Source organism: Octopus sinensis, linkage group LG19, assembly GCF_006345805.1.
Source record: "Octopus sinensis linkage group LG19, ASM634580v1, whole genome shotgun sequence".
Classification (NCBI taxonomy): domain Eukaryota; kingdom Metazoa; phylum Mollusca; class Cephalopoda; order Octopoda; family Octopodidae; genus Octopus; species Octopus sinensis.
The window spans coordinates 39809322-39827660 of record NC_043015.1 but is presented as its reverse complement, the minus strand read 5'-3'; the positions used below and the strand labels follow the sequence as shown (position 1 = coordinate 39827660).

Sequence of the window (18339 nt, the reverse complement as noted above, 5' to 3'; positions counted from 1 at the left end):
TTTAAGAAATGTGGTGGAAAACTAGCTCAGGATATATAGTGATATACAGAATAACAGTGATACAAATATGGTGTATATTGTGCATACACTGTTCGTATCAGGACAATTCTCCCCCCCCCTGACAACAATCACCCCCTTGGTTAATTACTTCCTCTCCAATATATTAAGAAGTTTTAAATCATCATCTGTTGTCCCTGGGGGGGGGGGTATTGTCCATGGGGAGTAAATGTCCTAGACTCTACACTGTCAGTGTATATACATAGTGCATGTGATAGATATATTGTCAGTGGATGTTATACTCAATGACCTTTGACCTATCATACAGAGAATTGTTACTCATCAGGTCATGTGATTTGTCAAGAATGTTCTTGAAAGGATTCACTATCACAGGAACGGTAAACTGTTTTGAAATATCTGGAATGAAAGTGTACACTACAGCTACACCAGATGAACTAGAACAGGGCTAATCAACTGGGTTTGTATATCGTCATCTTGATTATCATCATCATTCTATGCCTGCTTTCCTCATTAGCATAGGTTGGACAGGTCCTCATTATCTGAGCGAGTTATTTAGAATAATTACCTTCCTACATTCTATTTACAGCAAGAATTACTGCAACTGGAGACCCTTCCAATCACCAATCAATTTACATAATGTACTTGGTATATTCTATATTGACCTCATCACAAATGAGGTAGTCTTATCTCTGTATGACTAAGGAGTCCTCTTTGCTTTATGATGTCTCTATTGGTTGAAAGCAAATGTGAACTTGAGGGAGACTAGAGGAGAGGGTGAAGATTAAGAGAGTGGAAGATGAAAAAGAATGAGGTTGGTGGGGAGAGAAGGATGTAATGAGAGTCAGTGGTAGCTAGATGATGGTTGTTGGTAAGGAGGTTGACTTAGAAAAAAGCAAGACGCTGCATGATGGGAGAGCCATAAAAATGAGTGATCGCATGTGAGTAAGAACAGTGATAGTAAGGTGTGTGTGTGAGTGTGTGTGTGTGTGTGTGTGTGTGAAACCAACAAAAGCAAGCAAGCAAAATAAGCAGCTATATTTTGCCAATCTTACTCATCCTACTAAACAACCCTGTCACCAGATTTACCCAGCCAAAGGACCACACAAATAAGGGAGATTGATCCAGAAACATAAGAAATACATCAAGATCTGGTGATCTTAGCCTGTATTCCCATTGGTCAGTGTAAAAATATCTCACCAAGTTAGGAAGCTGAACTTTGAAGCTGAAAAGTAAAACTGAAAAATGAAACAAAAATTTGAAAAAGGTTGAAATGCAATGGCCACTTGCAGCAAGGCTGAGTTTCAATAACTAAAGTGAGAGATCTTCAGTATAAAAGACACAGATGTGTCATAGGAGACTACATCTAAAGGAGGAGCATATTAACAAAGGGCAAACAACTCATGCTACCAAGGTAGGAATTAACTAAACTGACAGAACTACATTCTAAAAGAAAGGGTAGTGAAACAGAGGAAGCCTCTAAAGTAGGATTGTCTTCACAGATTTAATTACAGGATTAATTACAGGATTCTAATACAATGCTAAAGTTAGCAACGGTAGTAGTGAGACTAATATTTTATTTCATCTCTACATGGTTATATATGGATAACAGTCTTGTAACTGCTTGACATCACACACACACACACACTTGTCATATAATGATATACCACAACTACATGTGTGTGTGTGTGTGTGTGTGTGTGTGTGTGTGTGTGTGTGCTTGCATGTACACACATGCAAGTTATATCTTTTATCTTTTACTTGTTTCAGTCATTAGACATGTGGCCATGCTGGAGCACTGCCTTGAAGAACTCTAGTCAAACAAATTGACCCCAACGCTTATCTTTGGTACTAAGCCTAAAAGACTCTTTTGCAGAACCGGGGACATAAACACATCAACACTGGTTGCCAAGCAGTGGGGGGAGGGTGGGGGTGGGGGACAAATGCAGAGAGACAGGCTTTGGTTGGCTCGAGACTCAGTAGAAGACACTTGCCCAAGGTGTCACACAGTGGAATTGAACCCAGACCCATGTGGTTGGGAAGCAAACTTCTTACTGCCCAACACCACACATATGATAAAAGACTGGCTGTCATTACATATTAATCTTGTATTGATAGACATCCTACAGCTGTGAGATACATCACAAATATATGTATATACACATATATATATATACACACATATATACACACACACGTGCACGCGAATTGTGTGCACATATGCATATGTGGTGTGTGCCTACACACACACCCACTTAACGATCTGTGAGTCTCAGTGGCAGCAGATGAAGTAGGAAGCCATCAAAGATAATTTCTATTTTCACATGAATAAATGAAAAGAAATGTCATCCCAACCGAGTTGGTTGCTATGACAACAGGGTCGTGCAGTAAATTCATTGGTAATTACAGATGAAAATATAAAAAAAACCCAACATAATTATGTACAAAACTAACAACCGGTCACTAAATAAACAAGGGAAGAGTAAGGAGGAGGAGGAGGGGGAAATGGGGGGATGGAGACAGGTTTGCTAGTGACAAATTATGGTAACTGTTTGTGTGGTTGGAGTAGTAACAACTGATCTGGGAGAGAGAGATAAACGGCCTTAACCTTCATGTTACTATAGATACTAGTTTTTGACCACCTGCACATAGATACACATTTATATAACTATACACACACACACACACACACACACATTTATACATATTTTATATACAGGGGTTGGACAAAATAACGGAAACACCTAGAATCACAACATCATAATTTTAAAATATCTATAAAACCACCAAAAGCTTGTTTATTTTTATGTTTTTTTTAAATTTATTATTAGTGTTGCTTAATATGTTTTGCTAAAATTGCTGTTTCTTTTCAGATATCATCAGAAAAAGGTAATTAAAATTCATTAAAATGACAGATCTATCGGACTTTCAAAAGTACAGCTCCCAAAATTACTGCAGAGCTTAATGACCACCTCAAGAACCCAGTTTCCACAAAAACTGTTCACCAGGAGCTGTGCAAAAACCGGATTTCACGAGAGGGCTGCAATCAGAAAATCCCTACTTTCAAAAACAAATGTTGCAAACTGTTTAGAGTGGAGTAAAAACCTACAGAATTGGTCCCTAGAGCAGTGGAAGAAGGTCATTTTCTCAGAGGAGTCATCCTTTACCTTATTTCCAACCACCGGCTGAGTACACATGTGGAGACAGTTGAGAAGCATTTGACCCAGACTGCCTTCTTCCAACTGTTAAAGACGGAGGAGGATCTGTGATGATCTGGTGGGCTATATCTTGGGAATCTGCTGGCTCAATGGTTTCCCTTCAAGGCAGAATTAATAGTCAAGACTATTTAAGCATTTTATCTGGCCAAATTCATCCTATGGTTGAGGAACTGTTTTCGGAGGGAAACGTAATATTACAGGATGATAATGCACCAATTCTTACAGCTAAAGTTGTTACTGAATGGCACGAGGAACATTCTAGTGAAGTTGAACATCTTATCTGGCCACCACAGTTCCCAGATCTCAATATTATTGAACATTTATGGTGCATTTTAGAAAAACAAGTAAGGAGTCGATACCCTCCACCATCATCACTACAAGAACTGGAGACTGTTTTAGCTGAAGAATGGACAAAAATTCCTTTGGAAACAATCTAAACTTTGTACAAGTCCAAACCTCGTAGAATTCAAGCTGTAATTACTGCCAAAGGTTGTCCTGCCCCATATTAAAATAAATTTGTTTGAAATTTTAAGGTGCTTCCATTACTTTGTCCAACCCCTGTATATTGAATCATTTTTTCAGCTGCATAATAGGTAAGAATTTTGGACCCATATGATGTACATAAGGAATCAAAAGCCCAAATGTAGTCCAAGGAAATGTTTACCTCTAAAACGGGAGAACCTGAAGACACTCATAGAATATACTGAAATGAAATTTAGTGTAAATACTAAACACACAAGGACAACATCGGTGGTTTGATCAATGTTTACTACAGAAGTCATGGAAACAGATGAGGGAGGGAGGGAGGCTGGGGGAACTAAAAGACTATGGCGTTCATCTAATGAGACATGTCTAAGGTCTAAAGAAGACTGCAGAAATCTATGGTAGAGTTTGTGACAGTGCAGTTACAGTGCAGCAATGAGGCTACGGAAGTGCATGATGCAAGAGAGTTAAAGAGAGAGAGAGAGAGAGTTATAGAGAGAGAAAAAGAGAGAGAAAGAAAAAGAGAGAGAGAGAGTCTAGCAACTTACCTTTATGGCATTTAGGTGGTGAGCTGCATCATCTGTGACACGCCCATTTTCAGGCTAACCAAAGCACAAAATTTGAAGTAGGGTTTATAACTAAACAATTGGTCAGAAATTCTAGTGGACAGACATGGCCTATCAATGCTACTTCTAAACTTCTTCGTGTTTGTGTGTGTGGTATGGTATGGTGTGGTGTGGTGTGGTGTGTGTGTGTGTGTGTTTCAAAGTTGTGTTGGTTTTGTGAATAGAAGTTTGCTAACACAAACACAAATGGCACAATCTCTTTTCTATTTTTGATGTCAGGGTGTTTCCACTGCAAAAAGATCCACCATGATTGGCACGAAGACATCAACCAGTCATTCACCAGTTTCCTCTGAGTTGTGAAGAATCCTCAGAGCAGGGAAGCAAAGGTGAAAAATGGTAAAAATTGAGGTTGATAAAATACGGTACCAGTCAAATACCGTGGTCGATTTGATATTCTTAATACGTTTCAGATGAGAATGGAATCATAATACAAGACTTCAAGAGAGGAAGTTCTCTATTCGATATTCTTTGTGGGGTGGAGTTTGGCATCAAAACAGAATGATTTACCATTTTAGCCTTCAAACTTCCGCCGTAACTTAAACTAAATCTTAATATTTTGCAATCAACTAATTCTATAGTGAAGTGATTTGGAGGCTTTCATCGTTGTCTATATTGAAACTTGGTAAAAACAGGTGGAAAAACTGGAAGTAGTGAGACACTGTACAATGAACAGTTCTCAAAAGTGAGTTTGTACCGATTCCAAATGGTTTAGACTGAGCCTCATCCACAGACTGACATCGATGGGTGCATAACAACATCACCAGGCAGGGAATAGGAGGCTTTCATGCATGGTAACATTGATATCACATGATTAACAAGAATAACAGCACATGTAATAATGATACAACATATTTTACAAGTGTATAATAATAATAATAATAATAATAATAATAATAATAATAGTAATAATAATAATGTGTTAGAAGATTACACTTAATGCAGTTGGAAGTAGAATATCTTTAAGAACAAAGATGCCAAATTTTTACCTTAAACTAGTATTTAAATCCTGATATTCTGGATATTAAAACCGCTTTATGGAGGTCTAAGTGAACTGATTAGAGAGAGAAAATGAATAACCTAGGTTGGCAATGTGGCCATGTGAGAGAAAAATTCTGACTAGGTGTGTTGAGGATATGGAGACTAGGATAGTAATTTGTGTTTGATGGGTTATCAAATATGAAGAAGCTGCTGTTGTCATATATGTACAAGTAGAGATCAGGGTTCAATACTGAGTCTCACAAAAGTAGCAATAACAGCCACCTCATTCATGTTGAATATAAATAGTTGGTTGGTTTTCTTAATCAGGATGGCTTCGTTGATCCTCAGGTTACCAATATTATAATTTATGACTTAAATGGTGACCACATTTTCCTTGTTAATATTCTTTTAATTATCAACGTCTTATCAACAGTGACACATGCACGTGTGTGTGTGTGTGTGTGTGTGTGTGGAGGGTATTCTCTGATTCTCAATGTGTAAGGACCAAATTGTGCTGCTGACCTGACATCTGGTGCATTTACTGCACTGGATTTGTTACATGATGTAATTTCAGTTAGCATATTGATGAATGCTAAGATATCAATCCAAAGAGACATTCATACATTCATTTACTCTCCCTCTCTCTCTTTCTTCCTCTGCCTCCCTGTAGTTCCCTTAACTCTTCATAAAGAAGTTTTTATGCTTGAAACATCAGGACTATTAAATGTTTTTACGGTAACATTTCAATATGTTTGTTTCCCATCTTATTGATGTTTAAATTTCCAACCGCATTGTTGAAACCTTCTAACATACAGTTTTATCATTTTAATCACTACGTTTCAACAAACAACACTATAAATAAATAAATAAATAAATAGATAATAAATAATAATAATAATAATAATAATAATAATAATAGTAATAATAATAATGTGTTAGAAGATTACACTTAATGCAGTTGGAAGTAGAATATCTTTAAGAACAAAGATGCCAAATTTTTACCTTAAACTAGTATTTAAATCCTGATATTCTGGATATTAAAACCGCTTTATGGAGGTCTAAGTGAACTGATTAGAGAGAGAAAATGAATAACCTAGGTTGGCAATGTGGCCATGTGAGAGAAAAATTCTGACTAGGTGTGTTGAGGATATGGAGACTAGGATAGTAATTGTGTTTGATGGGTTATCAAATATGAAGAAGCTGCTGTTGTCATATATGTACAAGTAGAGATCAGGGTTCAATACTGAGTCTCACAAAAGTAGCAATAACAGCCACCTCATTCATGTTGAATATAAATAGTTGGTTGGTTTTCTTAATCAGGATGGCTTCGTTGATCCTCAGGTTACCAATATTATAATTTATGACTTAAATGGTGACCACATTTTCCTTGTTAATATTCTTTTAATTATCAACGTCTTATCAACAGTGACACATGCACGTGTGTGTGTGTGTGTGTGTGTGTGTGTGTGTGTGTGTGTGTGTGTGTGTGGAGGGTATTCTCTGATTCTCAATGTGTAAGGACCAAATTGTGCTGCTGACCTGACATCTGGTGCATTTACTGCACTGGATTTGTTACATGATGTAATTTCAGTTAGCATATTGATGAATGCTAAGATATCAATCCAAAGAGACATTCATACATTCATTTACTCTCCCTCTCTCTCTTTCTTCCTCTGCCTCCCTGTAGTTCCCTTAACTCTTCATAAAGAAGTTTTTATGCTTGAAACATCAGGACTATTAAATGTTTTTACGGTAACATTTCAATATGTTTGTTTCCCATCTTATTGATGTTTAAATTTCCAACCGCATTGTTGAAACCTTCTAACATACAGTTTTATCATTTTAATCACTACGTTTCAACAAACAACACTATAAATAAATAAATAAATAAATAGATAATAATAATAATAATAATAATAATAATAATGGCTTCTATGTTTAGAACTTCATAATTGGTTCTGAATAACAACAACAACAATACCAACAGCAGAAGCAATAATAATATTAATGAGAAGACAAGGAGAAAGAAGAGAAGAATGAGAAGAAGAAAAGAAGAATATTTGGAGATACTAGAGAAGAGAAAGCAACAATCACTGCAAGTTGACTGACCAAACTGAGAATGTGTCATGCAAGCTTAACATTCTGCCATTGCAATATTGATGGCATTATTGAGCTTTAGAGTCTAACATGTTCAGCAGAGAATCATACATAATGAAGACATAGAAATGATTTATCGACAGGAACCAAAGACACAAGTTCTTACCTTCAATTTATTAGTTGTTTCGCTTTCTACAGTTGGGGAGAAGTTATTTTCCAGTTTTTGGCAATGTACAAAGAAATTGTACAAATGTTGATCCTACAAGCAGAAAGATTATCATCATTATTATTATTATTATTATTATTACTGAGTGAGAGAGCAGTGCATGCCATCAAAGTGACACTGGGGTAAAATATACGAAGCCCAGTATACCCATCATGACAACCCGTCTGATAAAGGTACACCAGGCACATGCATCACAACCATATGTGCGCGACATGGTCATCTCATATCAAGATAAATAGCGCATGATCCTGCAGGTGGGTCCCAGTTAGAATTTTCTTCTGGTCAAGTAGCCCATCCCGCTCAAAAGGTCCCTGAATAAGGGTTGTTTAAGGATGTTGAACGAAACACCCATGTTTCCAGAGGTGAATTAGTCAAACCCCAAAGAATCCCTCTCAACACATGGCTATGATGCTCCCCCACTACTTCTGCTCGTGATCAGAGATGCACATATCGTCAGCCACTAAGGGGCATGCTCAACTGGTTAAGGTCAAACAACTGACAAGCAAATCTGTGGTATTGAGCAGAATATTTGCTGTAGCCCATCTTTTATACCAAGACAAAACAATGTACATGATAACACTTCCAATCAGTGAAGACCAGAAGCCATGAGAGGCCACTGCCTGGTACTGCATCAGGGCATTTATTATTATTATTAAAATCTCACAGTTTTGTATTTCAGTGGTAAGTCTATCAAAGCCATAAGATTTCAGTTTTATAAAGGAAAACACATTACACAGACATCTCTGACACCCTCACGTAGAAATGGAACCCTTTTATCAGCAAGATAGACAGGGGAAAGTAGCATAACATGTATTGCCAGAGAACACTCTACAAGAGTTCTTGTGGGGTTGGAACCCATGGCGGTGTAGTGAGGAGTCCAACATTTTAACCATATGACGACAGTTTGCAGTACAAAATCACAAGAAAACATTACCTTGGTGATCAACATCTTTTATTTAGATACTATATCAGACTAAAAGGCTGGATGATCATGGGTGGAATATCTGGGAATATAAATCTGCCAGATTAAGGCTAACTTGGGATTAAAGGACAACAAGTAATGCAACTTACCTTTGTGTATATTGTGGATTTCAATCTGAGATTGACCTTCAGTAGTTCTTTCTTGCCATCGACCCATTTTATTTCAGGACACATTACCTGTAATAAGAGGAATAAAGATGAAGGATAAGACTTATGTCTAGCATTGAACCGGCAATAAGAGCAACAGAGATGATTGGATATAGAGCTGTTTATATTGAGCAATACGTGACGAGTATACGTGAGGGGAAACAAGGAGAGTTACATCCCTCTTGTGAAACTTTATACGCAATTCCAGTGGTCAGTATATTGTCATGGTGAGACGGTCAAGCCTACTGACCAGTATACTGGATGCGGCCTTCGTCTAGTATTTAAAATGGTCCCTTTTTGAATCAGATTGTTCCAAGTTCAATCCTGACCAGCATATTGGATGTGGCCTTAGTCTGGTATTTAAAATGGTCCCTTTTTGAATCAGATTGTTCTGAGTTCAATCTTACTGCTTTGCAGCTTGGGTGTGAATTACCATAAGCCTGAATCCACCAAAACCATGTCGTGGAATCTGGGTAGATTGAAAAATATAGAAGTCTATCAGAGATATCTATTGTTGGGTGGTAAATTTAAGGGCTCTGCCCAGCTCTGGGTATCATCAAGGGAATTGACTTTGTTGTAAACATTTAGAACAGGCCCCTGGTCCGAAAATAACTTACTGCTTTGAATGTCTTCTGGGGTCAAATTAAGTACCAGTTGCATACTGGAGTCGATCTAATCGACTGGCCCCCCCTCGCCTAAAATTTTGGGCCTTGTGCCTAGAGTAGGAAAGATTATTTTGGAATACCAGAACAAGTCTTATTTCCTTCCATCGCACAAACATACAAAGTCTGATTGTCTCAAAGTCAATTATAGAAAATAGTGTTGAGAAGACTCACCTTGCCACTTGCTACCATATCATGCGACAGGTAACCGGCAGGTAGGTTGGCTGCGATGGGTAAAGGGTCTGGATTTTCTGAAGCAAGTCTGTAAAGAGGATAGAAAATAAAGACAGTGGTTAGTAACACGGGTAATAAGTGGTTTATAACGACCATTAAGTATTTACTGCAGATAATTGGTAATGATTAAGAAATTAAATACGCTATGGAGAAAGGGTGTATCGTGTATTATGATATCCTCAGACTCTAATATCTAATGACTGATACAAACAACAAGATACAATCAATATTATATGTTAAAGCAATGGAAAGTTTGATTCTGTGTGTGTGTGTGTGGTTATAGACAAACTGAAAGGTGGGAAAGACATGACTGGAATGACTTTTATTCTGGGTTCGTTCAATCATAGTCAACCAGGCTCTACACCTCAACACCCCCCTCCCACCGCCCTACATTAACACTGTTGCTGTATTTGCATTCACAAAGAAGCAACAAATACCCATATAATACTGGTTTCAAATTTTGAAACAAGGCTAGCAATTTTTGGGTGAGGGATAATTTGATTACATCGACCCCAGTGCATAACTGGTACTTATTTTATTGAAGGCACATAAAAAGCACCCACTACACTCTCGGAGTGGTTGGCATAAGGAAGGGCATCTAGCTGTAGAAACATTGCCAGATCAGATTGGAGCCTGGTGCAGCTGCTGGCTTTCCAGACCTCAGTCAAACCGTCCAACCCATGCCAGCATGGAAAATAGACGTTAAACGATGATGATGATGAAAGGCAGTCAACCTTGGTGGAATTTGAACTCAGAGCATGCTTAGCATTTTTGCCCAGCGTCTTAATGATTCAGCGAGCTTACTCCTTTGTGTTATATTAATATTGGTTTCAAATTTTGGCACAAGGCCAGCAAGTCTGGTGGAGGTGGGGTAAGTCAATTACATCAACCCCAGTACTCAACTGGTACTTACTTTGTCGCCCCCACCAAATAAAAAACAATGAAAGGCAAAGTTGACCTCGGTGAAACTTGAACTCAGAGTGTTAAGACAGACAAAATACCACCAATCATTCTGCCAGGAGTGATAACAATTCTGCCATCTGACCACCTTATTGGTCAATATCTTTAGCAAGAGCAAATTGTCTCAGCTGCAACTCAAAGACTCTCACAACTTCCCACATCCAAAACATCACAATTAATTTACTCCCCACCATTTGTTACACAGGCCTCAAGGAGTTTCACTTCCCAATAGAATCTTACCAGGGACATGCTGCCTAGGTAGGCAAGATAGGCAGTGCCTACCTTGAATAAAATAGATCAATAACAACATTTTCCATTTATGGCAAAATATGCACCTAATTCAATAAAATTATGAAGGTTACTCTGATTACTATGCATAAAATGCAAAACATTTTATATTTTCATAGATTAGGTAGGCATAATTCGCCCCTGGCTTTCAATCTCAGTATTTAAGCTACACATAGCACTGCTGTAGTACACATGCTGTGTACATTCCTACAACAATGTTTTCTTTACATGCTATAAAGTCAGAAGTAAATTTGCCTCCAACTCAGTCAGGCACCTGTGTTTTGCTTATTTTTTGTGTGTTTTACTACATAAAGACAACCAACTGCCTACCCTGAGTAATTACTGATGGCACATGCCTGAATTCTACCTTTCACACCTCTATGTCATAACCTACCATTCTTATCAACAGAGAACCCTTTTATTGCTAAGAGGACATTAATTAAGGAGGCCAACACTATAAACATTAACGATACAAGAAACAGACTCGATTAACAACTAATCGAGTAATGAGATTCTCAACATAAAAAAAAAAACTGATATTGGAAAAGTTCCTGGAAAAGAACTGGAAAAGAATGACCCCAAAATCTCAAAGAGCTGAAATAAATATTCAAAATAGTAAAACTTACTTTCCACCCCTCAAGAGTGGCAACCAAGCATAACCGATGGCAGTTTCTATATTATCTTTCTTCTTGGAGGAGGCAGACGAGTTTCTCGGACTCGTCTTGGAAGACTCACAGCTAACATGGTAGAAACGAAACAAAAGGTGATGCTTGTCATGTAACTGCGTTGGTAAATTAATTTTCACCTGTCAAAAATAGAATATATATATACACCTGTCAGTTTAACAGAACAGCATATGAGGAGTGGGGTTAGGGACAGGATCAATTGAGAGGGTGGGGCAGTGAGGGCAATGAGGGACCTTTCAAAGTTTGTTGTGTTATAAAATGTGACAGGAAAAAGGGAATTTCGTCATACAATATGTCATGCAACAATGTGTGACAGGAGGATGGGAGTTCCTTTATGTTGTGTCACAAAGTGTAACATGATGACAAATGTTGTGTCACAATGTGTAACAAGAGGATAAGTTTCTTTATGTTGTCACAAAGTGTAACAGAATGAGAAATGTGTCACAATGTGTAACAGGAGGATGGGAGTTCCTTTATGTTGTGTCACAAAGTGTAACAGGATGACAAATGTTGTGTCACAATGTGCAACAGGAGGATGGGAGTTCCTTTATGTTGTGTCACAAAGTGTAACAGGATGACAAATGTTGTGTCACAATGTGTAACAGGAAGATAGGAGTTCCTTTGTGTTGTGTCACAAAGTGTAACAGAATGACAAATGTTGTGTGACAATATGTAACAGGATGATGGGAGTTTCTTTATGTTGTGTCACAAAGTGTAACAGGATGACAAATGTGTCACAATGTGTAACAAGAGGATAAGAGTTCCTTTATGTGTCACAAAGTATAACAGGATGACAAATGTTGTGTCACAATGTGTAACAGACTAACAAGAGTTCCTTAATATCCTGCATCTCAATCTGATAAATGTTCTCTAATTCACTTTTTTTGATAGAAAAGGAATTCTTTCTCTTAAAATATTTTGTGCCACATGCAACAACATAGGAGTCCCTTCACACAGTATGTCACATGAGAAGACACACTAAGGGATTTGTTCATACATCATCATCATCATCATCGTTTAACATCTGCTTTCCATGCTGGCATGGGTTGGACGGTTTGACTGAGGTCTGGAAAGCCAGCAGCTGCACCAGGCTCCAGTCTGATCTGGCAGTGTTTCTACAGCTGGATGCCCTTCCTAATGCAAACCACTCTTAGAATGTAGTGGGTGCTTCTTATGTGCCACCGGCACAGGGGCCAGTCAGGTGGACCTGGCATCGATCACTTTCGTATATTAAGGGCACAGGTCAATAACAGGAGGTAAATAAAGGATGAAGGGGAGACGTGGTCAATAATTGGTATAAAGTTGGTGTAGGTGTTAGAGTAAATGAGTGAAGGAAAATAGAAGACCGTTGAAAGGGTAAAATATAGTGAGGGTAACAGAGGAGGTAAAGAGAGTAAAAATGAAATGGGAGATGATAAAGTGTGTGAGGGGTGGGGTTATATAAGAGCAAAAGGAGGAAGAAGAATAAGAAAGAGTAAACTGGCAGGGTGGGGCAGTACAGAAGGGAGGGTAAAAACGAGGGGGTAAAATAGAGTGGGTTAAATGGAGAGGTAAAGGGAATTAGTAAATTGTGGAGGTATGATAAAAGAATATATGTGGAGGTGAGAAAATATAAACTTACTTCTTCTGAAAATTCTGGGAAAGTATTATGATGGAGAACAGTAGCACTGGCAACCGTAGTAAACACAGACATTCCAGGACGTCCATAAATACACTGGAATAGAGAAGAAATAGGGGTGAAGGGTACGGATGGAGAGTGTTGATGAAATGACAAATTTTGAATAATTTATGGCAGTCGGTTTGAGTGTGCATGACAATGACATCAAGTAACGACCCCCTTGGGTCATGAATGACCCTGGGATTGCACCTAGAAAGCTCCCCCTTGAGGCACAAGTCTGGTCAAGATTTATCATCATCATTATCATCATCGTTTAACGTCTACTTTCCATGCTAGCATGGGTTGGACAGTTCAACTGGGGTCTGGGAAGCCAGGAGGCTGTACCAGGCCCAGTCTGATCTGGCAGTGTTTCTACAGCTGGATGTCCTTCCTAACGCCAACCACTCCGTGAGTGTAGTGGGTGCTTTTTACGTGCCACCTGCACAGGTGCCAGACATGTCTGGCAAACAGCCACGGTCGGATGGTGCTTTTTACATGCCACCAGCACGTAAAGGTAGTTTGTGGAAAACCAGCAGTCACCCAAGCATTGTAAAAATAAACAATCACATCATTGAAATCTCAAAGTTATGAGATATAATGCAGGATTAATTCAAAACATTGTGAATGAGAAAGTATTATAATATGGCAAGAGTAATCTGGAACGCTAAGGGGTTAAATACAATCCCACCCCCCATCTTTGACTAATCTATCTGATTTGAACATGCTACCCAGCATTGTGCAATCTACCCCCATGTGGTACAATGAACTATCTTATTTCTTTACTGCCCAAAAAGGGCTACACACAGAGGGGACAAACAAGGACAGACAAACGGATTAAGTCGATTATATCGACCCCTATCTTACTATGCACAATCTACCCCCAAAGTTCCAATTTTTTGAAAAGTCATCTGAAAATTTGTGGGAAACAAAGAAATCACTACAAAAAAACAAAAGACAAAGAAAAGTTGGTAAAATGTTTACCCTTAGAGGAATGGCTCCGTCGTCATCAGAATCTCTTAGTTCTATACAGCATGCGATATTTCGTGCCTGGAATGTAAAAGAAGAACAGAATATACCAAAGCTGACCATTGTTGTTGTTGTTGTTGTTGTGGGTGGTCAGTTATGATAAAAGGGGGATTAGAGACCAACAGGCTTGTTTAGCCCCAGGTCAGCCCTGACTGAACAGACCATTAGATTCTATTATTATTGCTTAGATCAATCTCAGACCCTAAATGAGTATATCTATAATTCGACTGTGGACCCTAAATAATGGTGGCGCTTTTTTAAGGGTTATTAATTCCTTAATCCATGAAGTTGAATAAATTCTGATATTTCAAAGAAAACAGTATAATTTCAAAACAGATTTACTATTTCTCCAATGGTGAAGATAATACACTGGATTAGCAATGTGATAATCCATAGCGACAACAAGATTTACCCACATTGGCCTCATTGAGTTTTTATCCACTAGTAAGGCTATGGGCCGTGGCCACCATGGCCCCACCTCTCCTGCTTATCAAACTAATAAATCAAAAATACTAATCATCGTCATCATCATCGTTAGTTGTAGGTTTCTAAATGATGGCCAATCCCTACTTCACTGCACATAATTCTGTGGCACAACCAATACCACAAGGTACTTTAGTCAGATAACATCTGTTATCTTTTCTCTTTTACAAGCTTCAGTCATAACGCTGTGGCCATGCTGGAGCACCACCTTCAAGAATTTTTAGCTGAATGAATTCAGCTGCAGCACTTAATTTTCGTTTTGTTTTTTTTAAAAACCTGGTACTTATGCTATCAGTCACTTTGGCTGAACTGCTCAGTTATAGGGATGTAAACACACTAACACCTGCTGTCAAGTGCTGGTGGGGGACAAATACAAAGACACACACAGATATATACATATACACACACACACATATATATATGATGAGCTTTTTTCAGTTTCCATCAACCAAATCTACTCACAAAGGTTTGGTCGGCCTAAGACTATAGAAGACACTTGTCCAAGGTGCCATGCAGTGGGACTGAACCCTGAACCAAGTGGTTGGGAAGCAAGCTTCTTACCACAGAGTCACAACTTTTCTTTTTTTACTAACGAATATTACCAAAAGATAGAACAGGCTTCCACACAGTTTCCATCCCCCAAATCACACATGTAAGGCATTGGTCACCTTAAGGCCATATTAGAAAGAATTTTCTTTTTGCAAACTGCTGTGCAGCATATTTGAACCCAGAACCACATGGTTGTGAAAACAAACAGCCATGTCTAGAAAGATACATTCCACCCTCCGCCCCCATCACCCTCTCATACTTCTTCCACCCTCCACCCCTATCACCCTCTCATACTTCTTCCACCCTCCACCCCTATCACCCCCTCATACTTCTTCCACCCTCCACCCCCATCACCCCCTCATACTTCTTCCACCCTCCACCCCCATCACCCTCTCATACTTCTTCCACCCTCCACCCCCATCACCCTCTCATACTTCTTCCACCCTCCACCCCCATCACCCTCTCATACTTCTTCTTCCACCCTCCACCCCCATCACCCTCTCATACTTCTTCCACCCCCATCACCCTCTCATACTTCTCCACCCTCCACCCCCATCACCCTCTCATACTTCTTCCACCCTCCACACCTATCACCCTCTCATACTTCTTCCACCCTCCACCCCCATCACCCTCTCATACTTCTTCCACCCTCCACCCCTATCACCCTCTCATACTTCTTCCACCCTCCGCCCCTATCACCCTCTCATACTTCTTCCACCCTCCACCCCTATCACCCTCTCATACTTCTTCCACCCTCCACCCCCATCACCCTCTCATACTTCTTCCACCCTCCACCCCCATCACCCTCTCATACTTCTTCTTCCACCCTCCACCCCCATCACCCCCTCATACTTCTTCCACCCCTATCACCCTCTCATACTTCTTCCACCCTCCACCCCTATCACCCTCTCATACTTCTTCCACCCCCATCACCCTCTCATACTTCTTCCACCCTCCACCCCTATCACCCTCTCATACTTCTTCCACCCTGTGCATTACAGAGAGAAACGAACCTTGGTGAAAGTCTTTTGGCAATCGTATTTAAGGCTGATTGGGTAGACAAAAAGCAAGTTTTGGTAGCAAGTGAACGGAGAACTTAAATCTTTGTCTTCTTGGAATTCTTCGATTTCAATGTGTAAATTTCCAACTGGAGGTTCAGGGAATGGGTGTAGAGGGAGCAGGGAAGGGGTTACACAATCTGAAACAGAAACGTTGCAATGTTAAGCAGGAACGTCTAATTGGAGTCATAGCAATTAATCTGATTAGCATGATACTGTTTTCAAATTTTGGCACAAAGTTAGTAAATTCTTTTTTTTTTTTGTGGTGGGGGGGTGAGGTAGGATAAGTCAATTACATCGACCCCAGCGCTCATGTTGTTGTTGTAGCCGCTGTTTGTTCCTTCTCGAGTCAAGCCTGGCTCATAAGGGCCGGTTTCCCGTTTTCATTGGCGTACAAGTTCCCCACCTGGAAGAGACGTTGGTTCGTCGCAGGTGAGCTGCAAGATGCAGGAGGAAGGAGCGAGAGAAAGTTGTGGCAAAAGAGTCAGCAGAAGTTTGCCATTAGCTCCTGCAGGAGCCACGTGGAGCTTAGGTGTTTTGCTCATAAACACACACATCACCTGGTCTGAGATTCGAACCTGCGATCCCTCGACCACAAGTCTGCTGTTCTAACCTCTAGGCCATGCGCCTCCATCCCCAGTGCTTGACCGGTACTTATTTCATCAACTATGAAAGATTGAAAAGTAAAGTAGACCTTGGTGGAATTTGAACTCAGAGTGTAAAGATGGAATAAAACGCCACTAAACACTTTACCCAGGAAGCTAATGAGTCTGCTGGCTCACTGCCTTTCAAATTAATATATTTGTCTTGAAAGGTGGTGAGCAGACAGAAACGGGCCTTGTGCCTAGAGTAGAAAAGAATATATATGTGTAACTAAGGTGGCAAGCTGGCAGAATCGTTAGCACACCAGGAAAAATGATTAGAGGTATTTCGTCTGTCTTTACGTTCTGAGTTCAAATTCCGCCAAGGTCGACTTTGTCTTTCATCCTTTTGGGGTCGATAAATTAAGTACCAGTTGCGTACTGGTGTCAATCTAATCGTCTTCCCCCCCCCTCCCCCAAAATTTCAAGCCTTGTGCCTTGAGTAGAAAAGAATATATTTGTTTTGAAATTTTGGAACAAGGCTGACAATTTCGAGGATGGGAGTGGGGAGGAAGGTAGGTCAATTACATCAACCCCAGTACTCAACTGGTATTTATTTCATCAACTCAGAAAAGATGAAAAGCAAAGGGAACCCAGAACAAAGTTTGAACCCAGAACAATACATGAATAATGTATTGTTTTCATTGAAAGGACCACAGCAGAAGAAGAACTGAGGGCAAGCATTCATTTTCAGCATTGCCTTTGAATGGACAAATGTCCTTGAAATGATGAGAGAATCACCCAAAACAGAATTTATGAATAAATTTGAATATGGATAAATTATGGAATAAATCACTCACATAACCAGTATTTAATAAAAGCAATGGTAAGAATTCTACTTACTTGGAACTGGAGACTCAATTGGTTCTATCAGGATCTTCAAATGTCCTGGAATTACTTGCCATTTACTCTGTTTTTCAGGTCTACAAAGAAACCATTTTAGAACCACGGATAAGAACACAGGATTGGAATCAAAATACTTTAAGGAATGGTGTATTTCTAAAATAACTGTTACTATAGCAACAAAGAGGAAGATGAGAAATTGCTGTACAATAGTAAAATGAGGAATAAATTGATGGGAAAATGGGATGTTGAAGTATCAATGATGGTGATGATGGGATGGGGTAGTGATGTTGATGATGATGATGGTGGCAATAATAATGTTAACAATTGTTACCTTCTCATTTCTTGGAGTCTCTTAATAATTTCTTCTTCTGACAATTTGGAACTCTCTTGTCGATAAAGAACCATTTTGGCATCATTTGTTGCTTGTGGAGAGACACACCTGTGGAAAATGTAGCATAATTAAGGTGTTGTAATAATG

General features: G+C 39.3%; 1 protein-coding gene across 11 annotated transcripts in view; it reads right to left on the bottom strand.

Moving 5' to 3' along the window:
- The window catches only part of LOC115222348 (dedicator of cytokinesis protein 9), a 264847-nt gene that overhangs the window by 63432 nt on the left and 183076 nt on the right, over positions 1–18339 (bottom strand). For 8 of the 11 annotated variants that reach the window (XM_036511318.1, XM_029792537.2, XM_036511319.1 and 5 more), the window contains 10 exons: positions 18193–18300; positions 17859–17938; positions 16330–16514; positions 14240–14305; positions 13223–13315; positions 11542–11720; positions 9608–9695; positions 8715–8801; positions 7584–7676; positions 4265–4318 (listed from right to left, as the gene is read on the bottom strand). In XM_036511318.1, coding sequence (XP_036367211.1) covers positions 4265–4318; positions 7584–7676; positions 8715–8801; positions 9608–9695; positions 11542–11720; positions 13223–13315; positions 14240–14305; positions 16330–16514; positions 17859–17938; positions 18193–18300 — 1033 coding nt within the window. The remainder of the gene's footprint in view (positions 1–4264; positions 4319–7583; positions 7677–8714; positions 8802–9607; positions 9696–11541; positions 11721–13222; positions 13316–14239; positions 14306–16329; positions 16515–17858; positions 17939–18192; positions 18301–18339) is intronic. The other 3 variants (XM_036511317.1, XM_036511320.1, XM_036511321.1) reach the window with 1 other exon arrangement.